The sequence below is a fragment of the Polypterus senegalus genome, chromosome 6 (assembly GCF_016835505.1).
Source record: "Polypterus senegalus isolate Bchr_013 chromosome 6, ASM1683550v1, whole genome shotgun sequence".
NCBI classification, from domain to species: domain Eukaryota; kingdom Metazoa; phylum Chordata; class Cladistia; order Polypteriformes; family Polypteridae; genus Polypterus; species Polypterus senegalus.
Window position 1 is genome coordinate 108,005,867 of NC_053159.1, and position 22,804 is coordinate 108,028,670.

The 22,804-nt window shown below is 38.0% G+C and overlaps 1 protein-coding gene across 4 annotated transcripts in view; it reads left to right on the forward strand.

Moving 5' to 3' along the window:
* Positions 1-22,804, forward strand: part of brip1 (BRCA1 interacting protein C-terminal helicase 1) — a 260,180-nt gene that overhangs the window by 81,338 nt on the left and 156,038 nt on the right. For all 4 annotated transcript variants that reach the window (XM_039756727.1, XM_039756728.1, XM_039756726.1 and 1 more), the window contains one exon: positions 5,917-6,195. In XM_039756727.1, coding sequence (XP_039612661.1) covers positions 5,917-6,195 — 279 coding nt within the window. The remainder of the gene's footprint in view (positions 1-5,916; positions 6,196-22,804) is intronic.

Here is a 22,804-nt window from a genome sequence, read left to right on the forward strand (position 1 = left end):
GGCCTCTTCATCAGGCAAGGTGTTGAAGATTTAGACTTTCATCCTTTTGCAAAGATATTGGGAGCGCCACACACCCCTTTCCAGCGACTTCATGGTTTCACCCCCATACTCTCCCAATCCATCTACTGACTTCATATGAAGAGTCACCAGGGACATGAATGTCGCTGCTGAGGTAAGTAAACCATTCGACAAGGTCGACACTCTCTCCACAGACGGACACACTGCTGACGAATGTGCCCAAGAGTTCATTAAAGCCCTGGATTTTGGATTTTATCCAGGATACTTGCAAGCCCAGACACTCAGACTCCTCGTTCAGCCTAGCAAGAGCCCCGATCATAGCCTCCATTGACTCTATGAACATCATAGTATTGTTGGCAAAATCAAGATCAGTGAATCTTTCTTCACCAACAGATGCCCCACAGCTGCTGGACCACACAACCCCGTCCAACACTCACTGCATGCAAGTAATGAACAGAGTAGGAGCAAAAACACTCCAGATGAACCCTAGAATCAACTGGAGAAAAACGTAGAGGTTCTGCCTGTACTCTGCACAGGACTCACTGTAACAGCGTACAGGTCAGCCATGATATCCAACAACTTTGAGGTGATCCCGTGAAGTCTCAGGATGTCCCACAGGGCAGCTCGATCAAATGAGTTGCGTACTTTACCAAAATCGACAAAGGCTGCAAAGAACCTCTGCCGATATTTGCGTTTGTCCCCAATGTGAACCCTCAGTGACAGGATGCGGTCAATGGTAGACTTCTTAGTTGTAAAACCAGATTGCTGCAGTCACTGGTGGGTGACTAAGTGATCACGGATCCTTTTGAGGATGACCCTAGCAAGGATCTTACCTGGCACCAAGAGCAGTGGTGTTCCCCTGTAGTTACCGCAATCCAGATGATCACCCTTCCTTTTTCTATTTAGGGTTGTTATATTACGTATATCTAAAATCTATGTAATATTATATATAATATTGTCACAAAAGAGACAAGTGAGCCACAAAAATAGTTGGGTCAGCCACCCTCACATTATTTCCTAGCTGCAAAAGAGTTAAGTGTTGTGTACAACCGAGTGCAGATTTGAGTCCAGAACAGAACTGTCTTGATGAGGCAAAGATGAAGGTTTTTAAAGGAGAGGACAGGAAGTGACGTCATCAGGGCCAGAACTGGAAGTGGTGTTCTCAGAGCCAGGCAGAATTTCCCATAATCAGTCTGCAGTGGAAAGAGAGAAAGGGTCAGTACACTTTGCCACCCCCTGGTTTGGCATGGAATTACCCTCATTCAGGCCCTTTAACTGCCTCACATGTGTGACAATGTATGTGTATGTATATGTGTGTGTTTGTATATATACATGTGTACATATGTATATATATATGTATATGTATATATATATATATATACACTGCTCACAAAAATTAAAGGAACACTTTAAAGAAACACATTAGATACATCAGATCTCAATATGAAGTTGGATATCTATACAAATAACGACAGGGCAATGTCTTAGGAACAAAAGGATGCCAAGTCTTTTAATGGAAATAAAAGTTTTATGCCTACAGAGGGCTCAATTGTGTAAACACCCTAAAATCAGAGTGAAATGAAGATGTGGCAGGCTAGTCCATTTTTTCAAAAACATAATTTCTGCTTCTCAAAATGCTTTTCAGTATCTTGTGTGGCCCCCACGAGCTTGTATGCATGCTTGACAACGTCGGGGCATGCTCCTAATGAGATGACAGATGGTGTCTTGTGGCATTTCCTCCCAGATCTGTATGAGGGCATCCCTGAGCTGTTGTACAGTCTGAGGAGCAACCTGGCGGCCCCTAATGGACCGAAACATAATGTCCCACAGATGTTCTATTGGGTTTAAGTCAGGGGATCGTGAAGGCCATTCAATTGTTTCAATTCCTTCATCCTCCAGGTACTGCCTGCATACTCTTGCCACATGAGGCCGGGCATTGTCGTGCATTAGGAGGAAACCAGGACCTACTGCACCAGCGTAGGGTTTGACAATGGGTTCAAGGATTTCATCTCGATACCTTATGGCAGTCAGAGCACCATTTCCTATGCAGTAGATGTCTGTGTGTCCCTCCATGGATATGCCTCCCCAGACCATCACTGACCCACCACCAAACCTGTCATGTTGAACGCGTTGCAGGCAGCATATCATTCTCCTTGTCTTCTCAGACTCTTTCATGTCTATCACAGCTGCTCAGGGTGAACCTGCTCGTCTGTAAAAGTACAGGGCCAGTGGCAGACTTGCCAATTCTGGTGTTCTTGAGCAAATGCCAGTTGAGCTCCACGGTGCTGGGCAGGGAGCACAGGGCCCACTACAGGACGTCGGGCCCTCAGGCCATCTTCATGAAGTCTGTTCCTGATTGTTTGGGTAGAGACATTCACACCAGTGGCCCTCTGGAGGTCATTCTGTAGGGCACGAGCAGTGCTCAGCCTGTTCTGCCTTGCACAAAGGAGCAGGTATCGGTCCTGCTGATGGGTTGAGGACCTTCTACGGCCCTGTCCAGCTCTCCGAGAATAACAGCCAGTCTCCTGAAATCTCCTCCATGTTCTGGAGATTGTGCTGGGAGACACATTAAACCTTCTTGCTGCAGCACATGTGGATGTGCCATCCTGGAGAAGTTGGACAACCTGTGCAACTTCTGTAGGGTTAAGGATTCGCCTCATACTGCCAGTAGAGATGATTACTCAAGCCAAAACTAGCACGAGTGGAAAACCAGCCAAAAAGATCAAGAGGGAGAAACTTGAAATGACCTCCACATGTAAAACCAGTCCTGTTTTGAGGGTTTTCTAATTGTTGCCACTTTAGTGCACCTGTCGTTAAGTCCATGAACACCAATACAGCTGAAAGTGATTAACAATGACCTCAGCTGCTTAACCAACCAGAAAATTATCAGACAGGTTTAACTGATTTCATGCCAGGCCCAATAAAAAAAGTGTTCCTTTAATTTTTGTGAGCAGTGTATATATATATATATATATATATATATATATATATATATATATATATATATATATATATATATATATATATATATATATATATATATGTATACATATATATATGTATACATGTGTATATATATGTATATATATATATGTATATATATATGTATGTATGTATATATGTGTATATGTGTGTATATATATATGTGTATATAGATATGTGTGTGTGTGTATATATATATATATATAATATACACATATATAGAGAGATATATATAGATCTATATATGTGTATATTGTGGTAGATAGGGGCGCTCTTGCTCCCTTGAACCCCTGTCCACAACTCCAGACACCAGGTAAAAGTCCAACAGTTGACTTTATTTAATCTCCACAGTGCACAAAGCACACTCTCCACCACAATACTCATTAAACTCACACAAATACTACAATAAATCAATCCGCCAGCTCCCAGATGCGTTGCCACCATTCCACCCAGCTCAGCTCGCCGTCTGGGAGGTCCCACAGTCCTTTTATATCTCCTGACCCGGAAGTGTTCCCAATCCCCAGTCCATGTGATTCTCAATCACTTCCGGGTCAGGTGAAAGCTCTTCTCTTCAACCCAGATGCCCGTCGCTCTTCCTATAACGAACTTCCGGGTCATAGGGCACGAAGAAGTCCACGGTCCTTCCTGCAGCTCCCTCTTGTGGCCCCCATGGCATCCAGCAGGGCTGTGCATAAAAACCACATTGTCCATGATGCCCTGCTGGTCTTCTGGGGACCTCCATACTGCAAGGAGGGCTCCACCTGGTGGCTTGGGGGTATTGGCCGGGATAAACGGCCGGCCATCCTCCACAATATATATAATATGTATATGTATATGTATATATGTATATGTATATATATATGTATATGTATGTATATATGATGATACTTTCCTCAACTGTGCAATTTTAAAATACTATGCTTTCATATGTTGTTTTAAAATAATAATTTGAATAATAAAATCTTACTTTCCAGTCATGAAATGCTGCATGTAAAGTGCAACACAGGAAACGTTAGTAAATTGCCTCATAAATGAATTAAAGTAATAATTTGATGTTTTTCCGTGTGTTTTCTAAACCTTTTATTTTTATTTTTTTTCAACTCGGTTCATTAATTGTCAGAACCTATCCTGGCAATACTGGGCCAGCTAATCAAAAGAGACACACAAAAATCAACAGTAACTAATTTTATGTTTTGTATGTCAGTTTAAGCTAACATGCACATGCTTTGGTATGTGGGAGGTACCCAAAGTAAACCTACACTGAAAAGGGGGATGATGATGTACCGGTTTCACACTGTTCATAAATGTTAAACAGTGACAAGGCACTCCTGGTGTAATGAAACAAATTCATTACCTATCATGCTGCCCATTTATAGTACTTGTAAGAATTAATTATCGTAGAAGGAAGTGTACAATCATACTATCATAAGAAAACTTTTTAAGAATTTTATTCGAAATTATGTGATACTACTGTATTACTAACAAACATGAACAGTTTTTTTGTATTTTCTTTTATAGTTTCAATACATTTTCTTATAAATAAAATACCTCACATGAGACATATTTGGAGTCCTTATTTTTTTCTAGTTATCTACATTTAGTCTAATTTAGTGCTTTAATCCCAGATGAATACCATCGTTTGCTCTTTGAAAGCTAACACCTACACTTCAGAGGCCACTAGGCTGAATGAAGGAAAGAGGGCAAAGTGGAGAGAAGTGCTCGAAAAGTAATTTGCATTCCAGCGGTGGCTACTGACTACTACTGTGTGAGCCGACTCAGTAACTGTGTCAGGCATTTTGGCTCATGTAACCTATACTCTTGTGTCAGCTGTTTCCTGCCTTGCTACTGACAAGGACTCCCATTCATAACTCTTCCCTTTATCCTTTTCAATGAATAAGTAATTATTTGATATATAAAGCAGGATATTTGGAACTGGCTATTTAATGTGGCAGTGCTAGGAAACCAAATCTGCTGTTAGTGGCAATTTGAGAGGGGAATGTAACAATTCCAGCATGTCTGTAAGGCTATCTGCTTAGAGAGCTCTGTTTATTTGGCACATCTGTGAATCTTTTGTCCTGCTGAGTGACAGCACTGCAAGGGGTCACATTTACCTCCATTCTAGTGTGTATTGTAATATTTAATGGCAGACAAGGTTGAGAAGGACTGCAGGTAATCTGAACTTGCTTTTCCACAGAAACTGAGGCTAAGAGACAGCTTGATCCCCAGTATTGTGGTGTAACACACGCCATGACTTAGCATTTGTTTATTGGAGATAATCTTACTGATTATAGTGTAAAAAAAAGGTGTAGTGAGCATATCCTGTTTTGAATGAGAAAGAAAAATCTTGAAAATGATCTTATTTTAATACACATGAATACGGATGGGTATATAGATATCATTGACTCATACATTAATTCTACTAGTTCATTCTAAGTTTATTTCAACACCTTTCAGAAATGGTAAATAACAGTAAAATGTCACAGGTAACATTTTGACTAAAAGGGAAAATACAAGCGGATTTGCATTTTATGCTTCACTGAAATTTTGTAAATACACACTTCAAAATTAGCTTAAGAGCAGTATTGTTTTTTGTTTTTATCATTGAGAATATTCCTTGTATTTCCAAGGTTAACAAAATGCTTAAATAAAATTTTTTACCTTAGTACTGTAACCAGTCTCATGTTTAAAATCAATCCTAACAATTGTTATATTCTTGTGTTTTCACATTAGAGGGGCTGGTGTTTTTAAATATTTAACTATTCTAATATGTGATTGAGGAAGAATAAATCATTTTTTGTTGTCCCTTTGAAAAGTTGTATTCATGTTTATTTATTACATGAGTGACAGAATTTATATTTAGCTTTTCCCTTATTTTTATATTTTATTTAAGTTTGTGTTTTCTCTCTTGTTTGTTAGCCCTCAAGCCCTTGCAGCTGCTGTCAGTGCAATTTTGAAAAGGTAAAGGAGAAAGATGAAGACAGTTATGAAGGAAAAAGGCCACAAGTTCCTAAGATCTTCTTTGGAACACGCACACACAAGCAAATTGCTCAGATCACACGGGAACTTCGCAGAACCACATATTCCTCTGTTCGGATGAGTATTTTGTCAAGTCGTGATCATACTTGTGTGCATCCTCATGTTTTAGCTGGTGGAAACCGCAATGAGAAATGTAGAGAACTTTTGGAATCAAAAGATGTAAGTGTCTCACTTAATTTTGTTTAGACAGATTATATTTTTTTCAGTAAGGTATTTTCTAGAAACAAATTATTCTACTTACTGTACAATGGAAATGTCCTTTTGACAAAGCTAGCTTGCAGTTTTTTAGCAAGTGAAAAAACATGGTTCTAGATCTCTGTTGTGAGTTGTAAGATCTTGCTTTTCACAAAGTTTAGAAGACTTTTTTCCTGTTCATGTGCTTGTGCTCTTCCACATGCATGCATGGGTGCAGCTTTGGAATGGTTTTTAAAGAGAAAAAGCCTGAAATTATATGTACATTGTATAGTGAAACAAATCTCTGCATTTTACAATCATTTTTATTAAGAAGGAAAAAAAATTGAAAAACCAATACAAATTGTAAGAAGAAGCATATAGTAATATTAAAAGCATTAATGAAATACAATAAACCTTAAAGAGGTCAGAAATAGAAAGGTTTAAGGAACTTAGTCTCCAACTATCTTCCGTGAAGGGCAAAGTGTCACTGTATATACGGTGTATATACCACAGGATATCATCAGTCATGCACCCTCATTCTGGCAACTTTATCCTTGGTGTCAATGGATTTAGATGTGGCTTAGTTAATTTGACTAGCTGAGAACTTTGAATGAATAAGGTTCTAGAAGGTGGACATACAGCGATGAATGCCATCTAGATGAGATGTTCACTTAGTAAACAACAGATAAATGGCAGCATATTATATCAAATGCATTTTTCCCCAATACAGTAATCCCTCGCTATATCGCTTCGACTTTCGCGGTTTCACTCTATCGCGGATTTTAAATGTAAGCACATCTAAATATATATCACAGATTTTTCGCTGGTTCGTGGATTTCTGCGGACAGTGGGTCTTTTAATTTATGCTACACGCTTCCTCAGTTTGTTTGCCCAGTTGATTTCATACAAGGGACGCTATTGGCAGATGGCTTAGAAGCTACCCAATCAGAGCATGTATTACATATTAACTAAAACTCCTCAATGCTATAAGATATGCATCCCGCGCGGAGCTTGATTGTTTGCTTGTCTCTGCCTCTCTCTCACCCTCTCTGACATTCTCTGCGCCTGACGGAGGGGCTGTTTGCACAGAGGCTGTTTGCTTAAAAGATACTGGCGCTCCTCTAAAAAATGCGCTTTATTGCGGTGCTCGGCATATTTAAAAGCACAAAAGCACACGTATTGATTTTTTGATTGTTGCTTTAATCTCGCTCTCTCTCTCTGACGTTCTCTGCACCTGACGGAGGAGATGTGAGCAGATGGGCTGTTTGCACAGAGGCTGTTTGCTTAGAAGATAGGGCAAACTTAAAAGCACAAGTATTGATTTTTTGATTGTTTGGTTTTCTTTGCGAGCTCTCTCTCTCTCTCTCCCTCTGAAATTCTCTGCTCCTGAAGAGAAGAAGATCTATTTGCATTCTTTTAATTGTGAGAAAGAACTGTCATCTCTGTCTTGTCATGGAGGAGAGTTTAAACTTTTGACTAAAGGGTGTTATTTCATGTCTAGAGGGCTCTAATAATGTTAACAGTGTGGGAGAGTTTATAAGGGCTTAAAATATATAAAAATAACTACACAAACATATGGTTTCTACTTCGCGGATTTTCGTCTATCGCGGGGGGTTCTGGAACGCAACCCCTGCGATCGAGGAGGGATTACTGTAGTAAGAATATGGGGTGTATCCAGCAAAATTAAAATCTATGAAGGGGTGAAAGAGAAATCAAGAGATGATGATACTGACAAAAACAGCAACAACAACAAAAAAAATATCTGTCCAATGGACAAAGGGAATAAGATATGGGCAAATCAACATATAACTAAATGCTGTAAGAAGGCACAAGAGTTGTAATATGGGTCCTATAGCACAATACCATTGAAATGTCGAGTATAGTCTGTAAACCAAGGGGCCAAAACGATAGCTGTCAATTTTTCTTTTTTCTTGCTCGCTTTAGAAGAAAGATGTTAGGCATTCATATTCGCAACAGGATGTGCGTATGATTCCAGGGCTTAGCTAATTTAGCAGGGGCGCTCTGTACTTGAGGGAAGGCAGCCTGATCTGTACTTCACAAATAAAGTTTGAATGAGAAGAGTGCAGGGTATATTTGTAGCATCCTGTCACTGTGGTGCTTGCAGACTCCCAAGCGCGCATGGTTTCTTACTCTTTACATTGGTGTTTTATGCAGCTCACTGTCCTTAAAATGGTTGTTCACTGTGGCAACACAAGTTGGGGTTCTTTAGTGACTTTGCCAGGTATGCCCATTTTAAAGGGTTCCCTGAAACCTCTCATTTGTGTGTTGGAATGTCAGGTTATGCTGTGGGTGACTGATCCGCAGGCTAATGCAACTTGACAGTGACACTACAATATTTTTCATTCACCATTCGTTTACCTGGATCTTATCCTTGTGGTGTTATAGTTTACATAATCTATGCAGTGAGATTCCGGCACCAAACATGAAAGTGGTGATATGGCTATGCTTGCCACAATGCTTAAATTGGGCTGGTATCAGAGGTGCTCGATGTTTGAAGTGGACACCACCCTCCCTTCAGTATCATTTACTGTACTAATATACACATGCTCCAACCTCCAAGGAACAAGACACAGATTTCTTCTTCTTTCGGCCTGCTCCTGTTAGGGGTTACCACAGCTGATGATCTTTTTCCACATCCTTTTGTCCTCTGCATCCTGCTCTGTTACACCCACCACCTGCATGTCCTCTCTCTCCACATCCATAAACCTCCTCTTAGGCCTTCCTCTTTTCCTCTTGCTTGGCAGCTCTATCCTTAACATCCTTCTCCCAATATACCCAGCATCTTTCCTCTGCACATGTCCAACACAATCTTGCCTCTCTGACTTTCTCTCCCAGTCGTCCAACTTGAGCTGACCCTCTAATGTACCCATTTCTAATCCTGTCCATCCTCGTCACACCCAATGGAAATCTTAGCATCTTTAACTCTGCTAACTCCAGCTCTGTCTCCTGCTATCTGGTCAATGCCACCGTCTCCAACCCATATAACATCCTGTAGACCTTATCTTTACTGTTGCTGGTACCTAAACAGAGTTATTTAGTTTCACTGAAAGTAATGTTCCCAGGCAAATAAGAATGTAATTGAACTGTGTGCACAAGATACTAAATCTAAAATAAACTGATTACACTATATATCAAAGCAGTGCCTTGCATTTTTTAAAATTCCATTGTCCTCCTGCATGCACATCATACATTGCAAGCTTACAGTACCAATCAACCCTCAGCTTTATGTGCTTTTTGTGGCATGTTTTTTGTATGCACGATAAGAAAAGGCAAAATTTTCACTATAGCCAAGCCACAATTCAACACAATGAAGTAATGATTTTGTTCAATAATGCATGCTACGTCACTTTTTTTGTTCAAAGACTGAAATTATGGTAGATGACAGTATAGAAATCAATTTCTCACTTTTAAGGATGTTTTTAAAAAGTGAAAGATGACAGTTTGTGAGTTAACTGCAGAACAAAATAAAATACCAGTCAATGGGTTGCTGGTAAAACATTCTACACTGTGTCATGGTATCAATATCTTTGGATACTGAGAAGGCCTGCAAGACAGAATTCAGCCATGAATGTCATATCATGTGTTTTTTAGGGCATACTTGTGTACTCTTTCACATTCATTCACACAGGGCTAAGTTATAAGTGAAAATTAAGTATCCCCTGCTCTAGGGATGTCATGATACCAGGATTGAATTTTAATGTGTGATGGACATGGGGACTCCCAGTGTAACAACAAATGGGATAAATTTTATTTCAACATAGGGTTTATAAAGGTTTATATTAACATGGATTACCTAATTTATCTTGCAGTACAGTAATCCCTTGCTATATCGCGCTTCGACTTTCGCGGCTTCACTCTGTCGCGGATTTTATATGTAAGCATAACTAAATATATAACGCTGATTTTTCGCTGCTTCGCGGGTTCTGCAGACAATGTGTCTTTTTACTTCTGGTACATGCTTCCTTAGTTGGTTTGCCCAGTTGATTTCATACAAAGGATGCTATTGGTGGATGACTGAGAAGCTAACCAATCAGAGCATGCAGTTAAGTTCCTGTGTGCTGAATGCAGTGTTAACCAGGAAGTCTCGTCTCGCTTATTCAGCATCAACGTGTTTTGCTGTGTAAAGAGTTAACTTTTGTGCTCTTTTGTGTTTATCTTTGTGCATAGTCAAGACCTTCATTATGGCTCCAAAACGATCTGCTCCTGCTGCTGCCTCAGGGGCTTTGCCCAAGCGCCAACGGAATATGTTAACGATTGCTGAAAAGGTAAATGTTTTGGATATGCTGAAGGAAGGGAAAAGCTACACCGCTGTAGGACGCCATTACGGCATCAATTAGACTACGATTCTTTTTATTTAAAAAGTAGGAAAGGAATATAAGATCTACAGCTGCAGTGTCCTTTTAACCAGGGTGCAAAACGAGTTGTAAGTGGATGTAATAAGGCAGTAGTCTGGATGGAATCTGCTTTAGGGATTTGGATTGAAGACTGCCAGAAGAAGAACAACGGCAGTGCTACACAATTGCCTGAAGTGGCTCCTTTAGAAGGGCTGTAACACTCTCCTTTGTTGTGCAGTAAAATTAAACTCATTGTCAATGTGTCATTGTTGGTGAGTAACCATAATTAATTTTCTACTTACAGTACTTAGTACATGTACGTACGTTTAGTGTCACTGTACACACATTTACTGTATACTATTTTTCTTGCATTGTACGTATTTATTGCTGGTGGCCTGTCTATCGTGATGGCTGTAACATATGTGATATCGGAGACACTCGATATCTTTAAAAAAATATTTAGGTTTTACTGTATATAAACAGTGTGTTTATATACATAATTTCAATGAATCTTACCTAATATCTAAGAGAATACAAAGGGATTATGCTGTATAATTGTGCGGGGAATATTTATAAACAGTGTGGGAGAGTTTATAAGGGCTTAAAATATAAAAAAAATAACCATACAAACATATAGTTTCTACTTGGATTTTCACCTCTCGGGGGGTTCTGGAACGCAACCCCGATATCGAGGAGGGATTACTGTATACACATTCCAGATTTATTCTCTAACATTTTCCCTCCAATAATGGAAAATCACAATTTAGTAAGTATAAAAATTCAAACATTGTTATATCTGTACTGCTGAATTAATGAATCCCAAGATAATTCAGAATTTTGTAATTTAAACAAATTTTAAATCTATTTTTGCAACGACATGCGTTTAATATCTGGTTTGTTAGAGAATCTCTCTGTGCAGTTTGTAACATTTGCAATTCTAAGATTTCATCATTAGCTGATTAAAAACATACTAACATTTGTCCAAAGTTTAGTATCCTGTGTGAAATCAATCTTGTCCGCTTTACACTGTCCATTATTTCAGAACTCCTTTAAAACATTCTTTGTTGTGCTCAGCTTGTGTACTAGTTTAGAAGTAAAATATTAACTGGACCTGCAATTCAACTGGTAGACTGTGTCATGCTCACCAACGTAACTTTTAAATATATGACGTGTGCTTTCAATATGCTTGTCATGTTTTGAGGATTATATGAATGAACATTAGTTTGGTTTTAAAAACAAAACAAATTACATAATTTTAGCATTTACATATCTATGTTTAGTAATGAAGTCTGTCGTTTTGCCCGTCCTGGTAACTGGCAATAAATACATTTCATTGTGGTATTAACAAATGGAGTAGCTCTTTTCATCGCCCGTATAGGCAAACCAAATAACCACTTTGTCTGAAAGTTGCCTTGATGTTTACTTGGTACAGTTGTTCACACTGCCAGAGCGCATATTCCTACATGCATAACAGTGCATGATGTATGCTACATTTCCCTTGCAACTGCAAACTATATAAACCAGTTAGAAAATTGATGGATGCTTCAAAGCACATCCATTGATGTGTTTGATGTAATCAGAAATTGAATGCAAAATCTTCTTGCTTTTTAGGGTCAGTATAGGACACGGTATTAAAAAGCGATTCATCACACAAACAGTTTGTCTCCTTTTGCAATATTGTGACACTACAAGTTGAACAATTACAGTTCACATCTGATCAGTCATATCATTGTGCTCATGACACAGTCATTGGTAAATGAGCACTGAGCAAGTCTGACTGTGATACTGCAGGTGGATGCAACAGTCCCACTGGAGCTAACTGATCATACTGATCCTCAATCACAATAGAAATGACAATTTGTGAACTTTGCCATATACTCCAAAAATAACTATTAAAAGTCAGTCAGTTTAAATATTTTTCCTTCCAGTATTTCCTATACAAATAATTATAGATAAAATGAGAGTTATACAAATAAATGAATAAACAAAACTAGGAGAGATCATACTTAAAGTTTGTACTTATTCTATGTCATTACATAAAGTTTATTTGCAACACAAACTAAGTGCAAAATTAACCTTTTTCTGATTTTTATATACAACATCTATATTTATCCATATTATATATAACTGAGTTATGACCAGTTAGGGTCTTCTGCCCATTGTTTAATTGGATTTTCCTTATAGGAGCTGTGATGAACTTGAGCAAACTTTGGAAAGTATGCAAATGTTGACAGAACTACTTAAGTGTACTACTAGTTTATTGTTAATATAATGTATAGCTTGCTTAAGAGGTAACATTGATATTTTAACTAAATGAAGCTGAAGAGCTGAATAGCTCATTAGCGTCCACAGGTTGGGAGGATTCTAACATGCTGTATAGGTTTTATCTGACCATGTGCACATACTAAAGTTATTCACTGACATTTTACATTTAGTACCTGAAAATGAGTACTCCTTAAATAAATACTAAAAAATAAACACATTGCAGTACAACATAGAGGTGCAAGATTATGACAAAAGTAATAATTAACAATTATTGCTGCTGACTAGAACATTCATTTTGCAGTGAACCACTTAAAAAGTACTAATGTGAAATTGTTCAAGTGTATTAGTACATTTTAAAATTTAGTGTTTAATATTTTTTATTTTTACAATAAAGATGCATCACTTATGAAAAACATTTATCTGGTTTTGTAGTACAGTAAATGCAGTAAATTAATGATATTCAAATAGTTATGAAGTAAAAATTAAGTAGAGCACAAACATTCCTTCTTTTTATTTTTCAAAAAAATAGTTACTTCTTATAAATATCTATCACACCAGCACTCAGCATTCAAACATGTAAAACATGAAAAAACTAAACACAAGTATATTAAATTGTGGTTCTGATTTAATTAGAATACTAAAGTTGACTGTGCATGTAAAAATCAAAGTACATAATAAAATGTTAAATTGTAGTAATGCAATATTAAGACATTATTTATCCACAGCCTGAAAGTTCCATTATACAGATGTGTAAACAACATTAATAGCATTAATATACAGCAAGCTCGAGAAGTACTGTGATGGTAACATTCCGTTCCATGCTGCTGCCACAGCTTTGTTGTCTAGTTTAGACTCAGTCCATCAGCAGCTGCATCACTGTTTTTAAGGAAAATATTGTAATAAAAGGCACATGACATATAAAGAGGCAGCATTGTAAGTGTCTGCTTTTCAGTATAAATAGCAACATAATGAACTGTTAAACTCAGACATGCTTTCGTAGCTCTACTTAATCGCACATGTTGCGTTTAGCCACACTTGTTTCAGATCTATTTCAGTTTGAAATAAAGTAAAAGCAGTCCATCTATGAGCAGAGTTTTAATTTGAGCCTTGCCTTTGGACAAATAAAACATGATGGCTTCTTTTATTTGAATTTGCTTTCAATGGCCTGCTTGGCACAGTTAAACAGGTAATGATTATCTATGTCATACACTTAATATTACTGGGATGTGGTGCAGCAAGCCTATGTTTAATGTACTTTTCCCATAATGAACAGATTTTAGATTGTTGTATAAATGTTTGCTTGTAGTGCTGCAACAGTTTGCACACTGCTTTTTTAATTAACATCATTGAAAAGAAAATAATTGCAAATTATGGACAGTTCTCTTCATTTTGGTACTAAAACATCTAAAAAAATCTTAAGTGACCTAGGTTCAGCATTACTTTTCATTCTTACTGGAGGCTGCTGCAAACTTAAGAAATCAATGCACATTTTTCAAATGATGATGTTAAGGATCAGACTTGTTTTTAGCATGGTCACTGGTGGTACTTCATATGATATGAGTGCTTCCGATTTTCCATTGCTCTCGTGCTTAGTGAATATATCTGTGCTTGATTACAATACGCATTTGTTGTTTACAGCAGTCTGTAACTGGGAAAGCTCGATATCTGAGAGAATGAAAGTAGTAAATTAGTAAATGGAATATAATTTTTGTCATTTTGTGTGATTATGGCTGCCGTAATTGTAATCTTGATTAATGTACGATTAATTTTGCAGCCCTAGTGCCACATGAAGGATCTCATGTTATCATTTAAAACTGCTGTTTAGGGTCGCAGCACACTGCTTTTGTAACAGTGCACTTTTTAAATCAGTTTTGTCTGCAAGTGAAATTATCAGTCTTACGTTTGCTGTTGTTGGACTTCTGTTTTCATCAGTACATGGAGAAGGCATTAGCTGCTTAACACTAGAATTACCAGTCTACGAAAAAACTCATAGATCCGGCCCAGCTTAAATCCGTTCACACCTCTCCGCCAGCGTCTTTTGTCACCTAAATGTGCAGATAAAGACAAGCTGAAAGCAGCCGGCTATTCCATCCCCCCACCGACTTAGAACGTGCACAAACTTCTCCCAGCAAATGCCTTGATTGATTATCTGGGAGTGGAGTGGAAATAATAGATCGTTATTTGGAACACACGCATTTCATGTGTGTTCCATTTCTACAGTAATCTGTGTAAAGACATTGTTAAAATAGAAACTTTTTCATATTTTAGCAATAAATCAGCACATATAGATGACAAAAGACGCTGGCGGAGAGGTGTGAATGGATTTAAGGTGGGCCGGATCTACAAGTTTTTTCATAGGCTCTGGTAATTCTAGTGTTAATAACACATATTTAATGAATATGTCAAATTTATATTTCAATTGTCAGAAAACAATGATGCTTTTAATTTTTCAAATATCTCCTTTTTTTTTTTTTTTTTGGCATTCCTCCCAACTTTAAGACAGAATTTACAAAACTAAACTTGTCAGGTGAAGATTATTTTTATTTCAAGATTCATTTTTGCTAGTCTTTTTCATATATGTGATCATAATTTAATTACATCCGTGTACATCGAGTTCAACTCATCTTAAATGTAATATGAGTTGTAGTTTTGTGAAACTCAAACAACAATTGCATTTTTTTAAACTAGGCTGCATTTAAAAAAAAATTAATGCTTGTACTCACAAGCCAAACAAAAAAGTTCTAAAAAAGGAGAGAGGAACCATTAAACCCCTTTCCCTTAATGACTAAATAATTATTCTTAATATTTATAATGTGTATTTAAAAAAAAATCCAAAAACTAAACAAGAAACCAAATAGGGTTTCATACAAAAACATTACCTAAACGAAGTCTGTAAACAAAGTGAAAATAACTAGTAAAGCCAGAGAATCAAATCAAGAGCAATTACAAATTCAGAAATAAAAAATGAGCTGAACTACGAGTGGGAAAACTAATGCTTCAACAAAGGTGCCGCTGCCTTATTTCACATTGAGAATGGTTCCTACAGCTGCAGTAGTAGGTGGCAGTGCCAACTGTACATTTCACATACAAAGAACAAGGATTTTATTCAAATTCCCTTTTACACACAAGTATCCTAGGCACTTTACATCGATAATACATAAAACAAAATAAAAAAACTACAATTTAAAAAAGGCAAAAAACACAGAGATGATCATAAACAATTTCAATATGAGGTGTCATAAACAAAAATAAATAATAATAATAATAATAAATAGCCCATAAATCATTCTGGGAGAAACAAGAAAAAGTTATTGATCAGAATGTAAATATTTAATTTAGATTCAAAAAGTAAAATGATTGAACTTGTCTAACTGAAAGAGGGTAAAAATGTAAGAGTTTTGAATATAATCAAATTAAAGGCATTGGCTCTGAGAGCTTTATATAGTGGAACCTCGGTTCACGAATGTCTCGGTACACGTACAACTCGGTTCACGACCAAAAAGTTCGCCAAACTTTTGCTTCAGTTCACAACCACACACTCGGTATACGAACAAGCCAGTTTCCCTTTCGGTAAGTGTGCGCCGATGATTTCCGTGCCTGCCTGCACGTGCGTGCCTGCTTTCACTGTTCATACGCACCGATTACTGTATTTAAGCACGTGTTGAGCTGCTCCCTGTTCATTGTTCTCAGTCAGACGTGCGTGCTTTACCTGTGATCTCTTTGTGCTCTACAGTATTTCGTGTGCTTTTGCAGTTAACCATGGCTTCGAAGCAAGTGAAGAGTGAGAAGAATGTTTTGAAGAAAATTGAAATTGAAGTAAAGAAAGAAATTATTGAAAAGTTTGAACGTGGCGTTCGTGTTACTGATCTTGACGCCGAGTACAAGAAGTCAAAATCTACGATTTCGACTATTCTAAAGCAGAAAGAATCTATTAAAGCAGCTGATGTTGCAAAAGGAGTTGCAGCGTTAACTTAGGCAGAGGCCTGAAGTGCTGGAAGAGGTGGAAAAACTGTTTACCAGTTTACTCATTTTCCAATTTGAGAACCCTCGTGTAAACAAAGTCAGACTGCCAGTAATGTGGAGGGCAAACACGAAGGGTTTGGTCACAAGGACTTTGTTTTTGGAATGGCTACATGAGGCTTTCGCTCCCACCAGTTAAACAGCTAAAAACACCAGAAACCCAAGAAATCACAAGTGAGAAAACACCTGAAGAAAAACATACTTCCATTGCGGAGCCGGACTCAAAACTGTAACCTCCTCTCCACCCAGTACCTCCTCACTTCAGGCCAGAACTGGACTCATGCAAGGTCAGTTTTCTAGGTGGTTTATGATTTTTGTATTATGGATTTTTCAAAAGTTAATTTTTCAGTTCGTAGCGTGAATTGTTGCAATGTTACTTTTCTCTATTTTCAAATGTTCATTTTTTCCATGTGCTTAAAACTCATTTAAAAAAAAAGTGTTTACATGGAGTCGTTCGTAGCGTAATTTGTTGCAATGTTACTTTTCTTGGTGATTTATTAAATTACAGATTTTTCAAATGTTCCTTTATTCCCTGTGCTTAAAACTCATTTTAAAAATAGTGTTTACTGTACAGCGATCGGGTTGTAAGGCTATTAGCGTGAACTCCTGCAATGTTACTTTCTTGGTTGCTTGTGGTTGGTTTTTAAATAAATTTTGGATTTGTTCTAATGTTCCTTTTTTCCCCCTGTGCTTAAAACTCATTTTAAAAAAAGTGTTTACAGTGATCGGGTTGTAAGGCTATTAGCGTGAACTACTGCAATGTTACTTTCTTGGTTGCTTATGGTTGGTTTTTAAATAAAGTTCGGATTCGTTCAAATGTTACTTTTTCCCCCCCAGTACTTAAAACTCATTAAAAAAAAGTGTTTACAACGATCGGGTCATAAGGCTATAGCACGAACTCTTGCAATGTTAGTTTTTTCTGTTGTTCAAGGTTTTCTCGGTGTTATGCAATGTTTTTACATTTAGTTTACTATTAGATGTGCATTCGATCGTATAATTAACTATATTTGTGCTTAAAAATCTTTAAAAAAATCTATTTACATACAGTTCATACGGTCTGGAACGGATTGTACTTACATACAATCCTATGGGGGAAATTGCTTCGGTTCACGACCAACTCAGTTTACGACCAGAGTTTTGGAACGAATTATGGTCGTGAACCGAGGTTCCACTGTACCTGTAAGTTGGGATGGATAATAGATGGGCATAAGCAGAGTGGAGAATTGTGCTTGGCACATAAGGGCTAATTAACTCTGATAAATAGGTCCGTGTCATTCCATCAAAAACATCTAAAGTGAATGTTAATATTTTAAATTGTCTGTTGATCAACAGGGAGTCAGTGCAAATGAGAAAGCATTGGATAATTCTCTTTTGCAGTTGTGTATGCATCAATAAGCGAGCTGCGGGAATTTGATCCATCTGAAGTTTGTTGAACAAACACATTGGAAAAGCACTGTGCAGGCCACTGCATTCATTCATACATGGAAAAAATAAAGGCATCAATAAGAGTCTCTGCAGTAGCATAGGATAAATATGACAAAATACTTGAAATTTTCCTAAAATCATGATAAGCAGATTTCTAAGAAGATAGATAGATACTTTATTAATCCCAAGGGGAAATTAACATACTCCAGCAGCAGCAAACTGATAAAAAACAATATTAAATTAAAGAGTGATAGAAATGCAGGTATAACAGACAATAACTTTGTATAATGTTAGCATTTACCTCCCAGGTGGAAATGAAGAGTCGCATAGTGTGGGGGAGGAAGGATCTGCTCAGTCTGTCAGTGGAGCAGGACAGTGACAGCAATCCGTCGCTGAAGCTGCTCTTCTGTCTGGAGATGATACTGTTTAGTGGATGCAGTGGATTCTCCATGATTGACAGGAGCTTGCTCAGCGCCCATCTCTCTGCCACGGATGTCAAACTGTCCAGCTCCGTGCCTACAATAGAGACTGCCTACCTCACCAGTTTCTCCAGGCGTGAGACATCCCTCTTCTTTATGCTGCCTCCCCAGTACACCACCGCGTAGAAGAGGGGACTCGCCCCAACCGTGTGCTAGAACATCTGAAGCATCTTATTGCAGATGTTGAAGGATGCCAGCCTTCTAAGGAAGTATAGTCGGGTCTGTCCTCTCTTGCACAGAGCATCAGTATTGGCAGTCCAGTTTATCATCCAGCTGCACTCCCAGGTATTTATAGGTCTGCACCCTCTGCACATAGTCACCTCTGATGATCACAGGGTCCATGAGGGGCCTGGTCCTCCTAAAATCCACCACCAGCTCCTTGGTTTTGCTGGTGTTCAGGTGTAAGTGGTTTGAGTCAAACCATTTAACAAAGCCCTTGATTAGGTTCCTATACTTCTCCTCCTGCCCACTCCTGATGCAGCCTACAATAGCAGTGTCGTCCGCGAACTTTTGCATGTGGCAGGACTCCGAGTTGTATTGGAAGTCCGATGTATATAGGCTCAACAGGACCAGAGAAGGCACAGTCCCCTGCGGCGCTCCTGTGTTGCCGACCACAATGTCAGACCTGCAGTTCCCGAGATGCACATACTGAAGGTCTGTCTGTAAGATAGTCCACGATCCATGCCACCAGGTATAAATCTGTTCCCATCTCTGTCAGCTTGTCCCTAAGGAGCAGAGGTTGCATGGTGTTGAAGGCGCTAGTGAGGTCCAGAAACATACTGTAATTCTTACAGCACCACTGCCTCAGTCCAAGATGGTGAGGGATCGGTGTAGCATATAGATGATGGCATCCTCCGCTCCCACCTTCTCCTGGTATACGAACTGCAGAGGGTCAAGGGCGTGACAGACCTGTGACCTCAGGTGGTGAAGATGCAGCTGCTCCATGGTCTTCATCACATGTGACAGGCCGGAAGTCGTTCAGCTCACTAGGACGTGATACCTTTGGGACTGGGGTGATGCAAGATGTTTTCCAAAGCCTTGGGACTCTCCCCTGTTCCAGACTCAGGTTGAACATGCGCTGTAGAGGGTTTCTTATGAGCTTGGAATGACAGCTCAGAATTAAACATACAACAACATACAGGTTTTAATAAACAGGTGCTGACACTGAAAGTGGCACCTTCCTAAAGAAACTTAAGTTAAAGGTTTGGTATTAAGAGTGCGTCTAATAAATCCATGATACATATCACCTCACCATGTTCATCACATTTTGTTTGTTATAATAATAAACATAACTTTGGCTTAAAATGCAAAACAAACAGTATTAGTTTAGTGTTTACTAATTCTTTTTTAAGATTTAGCAGTCCCACTCACTGTGTGTCTTTGAGATCATTTGCTTTATGTAATGCATTGCAGAGCATATCACTAGATTTGCTTCATACTTTAAATATGAGCTGGGTCACACATGTGCCAGGCCAATGTGGAGGTTTTAACATGTAAATTAAATAAATTCTAGCTTGGAATGAGCTTTTAGCCACAGGTACAGAGATACAGTAGCCACATGTTATAAAACCTATTGCTGTTTTTACTTCCTCATTCCCAATGGAGCCTAGATAAGCACCTGCTAATTTAGACCTTAAAATGTATAGACTAGTTTGAAAATGGATGGATGTTGGACATATAACTGTAGCCCTGCTCATTACTTTCACAGGATGGAGGCAAATCACTATTAACTCCTGCATTCAAATGTATTGTGCTTTAAGTTCATATCATTGTAGCTGATTGGTCACATCATCAAGGCATGTATCAAAGCATTTCTGAAATCGTTTAAGAGTGGGATCAAATGACAGTAACAAAAGCCTATTTTGTCACCAATGAGCAGCAAAGTTTTAAACCATACATGATTTTTAAATATTTTCTGTTATTTTTGCAACTGTGTGCTAAAATATAATCCATAGCCGCATTACTCTATTTATGCATTGTTTATTAGGCTAATCTACTCAGAGAATAAAATTATCTAACACAGAAAAGAGGTGTTAGGCTCAACTGCCTCCAAAAGAGAGAATGGAATTGCTACAGAAGTAAATGTCAAAGGGTTGGAGTTGGATCACGTGTTTAACTGGCACTACGATTAAAGGACAACATGAGGTCTTGTCTGGTTTACAAAGTCTGAGTTTATGATAGAGAAATAAGTGCTGATTGCATTGTATTTATATTGTATTTGTATTCCAATTAAGAATATCATCTAGTTGAGTTCCTATTTATAATCTGTAACTCTTTCTACCTCCTCCCACAGAATAGTGATGGGTGAACATGCTGCAGATTTTTGTCCCTTAAAGTCAAATGAGTAAAATGGTTCCCATTGCACCAGTATACCAAACAGTCCACTTGATTTAAATAATGACTTTCATCTACCACAGATAAGTGTCTTGTCAGTGTGGTGTCATCAGTATACTTGACAAAGGAACACTGCTTATTCTTCAGTTTCGGGTCACTTCTATATAGTGTAAATAGTAATGGTGATTAAACACTTCCTAGCGGAGTTTCTGTATTTGAGTGAATGATTTTTGACTGTTTGTGAAAGACTTAAAAGACTGCCCTGAATCCATAATGAAATAAATAGATTAACATTCTTACTATTCAATGTCTCAGTCAGTATGTAAGGACAGATGGTATTGAATGCTGAAGAAAAAGTCAGAAAAACTGCTCTGACATATGAATCAGGCTTACTGATGAAAGTGTAGAATTGATATAAGAATTTTTGATTAATTAATAGTCAATATGACTGACACCTAGGAGGATGCCATAATAATGTGGAATTTGAAAAATATTTTTTAACTTGGTTCATTAATTATCAGTTTTGCTTTTGGTAATTAATCCAATAATTTGGCAAGGCTCCTACTTTATTTACCTTACCTTTCTATGTTGTGGAAGGAGATTCTCTGTCCTTTAGACTTATATCAGTTTAACTGAATCAAATTCATTTTAAGAAACAAAATAATGCAATTTATTGATGAACATGAGGATTGTAGAAGTATGATAAGTGCATATGCATATACTGACATGTAAGACTTAATGCAGACACACTAGACAGACAAACATATAAGCTGACTCTTTATTAGTATTTAGAGTTCTACTTTATATTGGCACAGATATGATGTCCGATGTTGTGTGGAGTTGTTGCTCTTATGTTTCTATGCATTCAAGTGGAAGTTTCTTCAAACTTTGGAGTGCATTTGTTTGTTTGCTGCATTATCCTTGTCATTGCTGTGCTACTGCTTTCTCAACTTGCTTTCTGCTGCTAGGCCCTTTGCTGTGCCGTCTGCATCTTGCTGGAAAAAACAAAACATTACTGTTTTTGGCACAAGAATGTAGATGCTGAAGTTCCCTTGAAGTAATGGCTGCTTCTCAGCCTTTATAATGGCTCACTGTTTAGCTTGGCAAACTGAATCTCGGCTCACAGGTTCACAAACAGAAGTTTGTTGGGTTCAACGTTTCAGGGGGTCATTTTGCATATTTTTAATGGATGGGTTCTTGTGTCCATCTTAGTTGCCATTCCTTGAATTATAGGTCTTCATTCTTGCTTGAATCCATTTTATACCTTTTGGCTCAAGAGGTCTCAGAGGGGCTACTGGAGAGATATCCAGTTACCTCTGATTTATACCTTTGTTTTCAAGTGACGTCCAGGCAGATGCTAGTACAAGCTGTAGTTCAGTCACATGGTTTGGAATGCAAGTGAAGGTTTTGTGCAGCTGGATGCATGTATCCCTGTTAAATCAGTTTTCTTAACAGTCTAGGCGTGCCAAGTCTAGCAGAATGGGCACTGCCCACTTTATCCTACAAGGATAACCAGCAGAGCATCTTACACACTTCTGTTACACTTAAGCAAATTGGTAGTTACCTTGAAATGACTTTGCCTCTGTAATTTTAATGTTTTTCATTAAGTGTTTAAAGCATTTCATTGGAATAAAAGTAAGTGCTGCTGTCTATGGAAACCTTAGGAATAGGGATAATGACTGTTTCCACAGCTCAGGGACCAGTTTAAACAGTAAA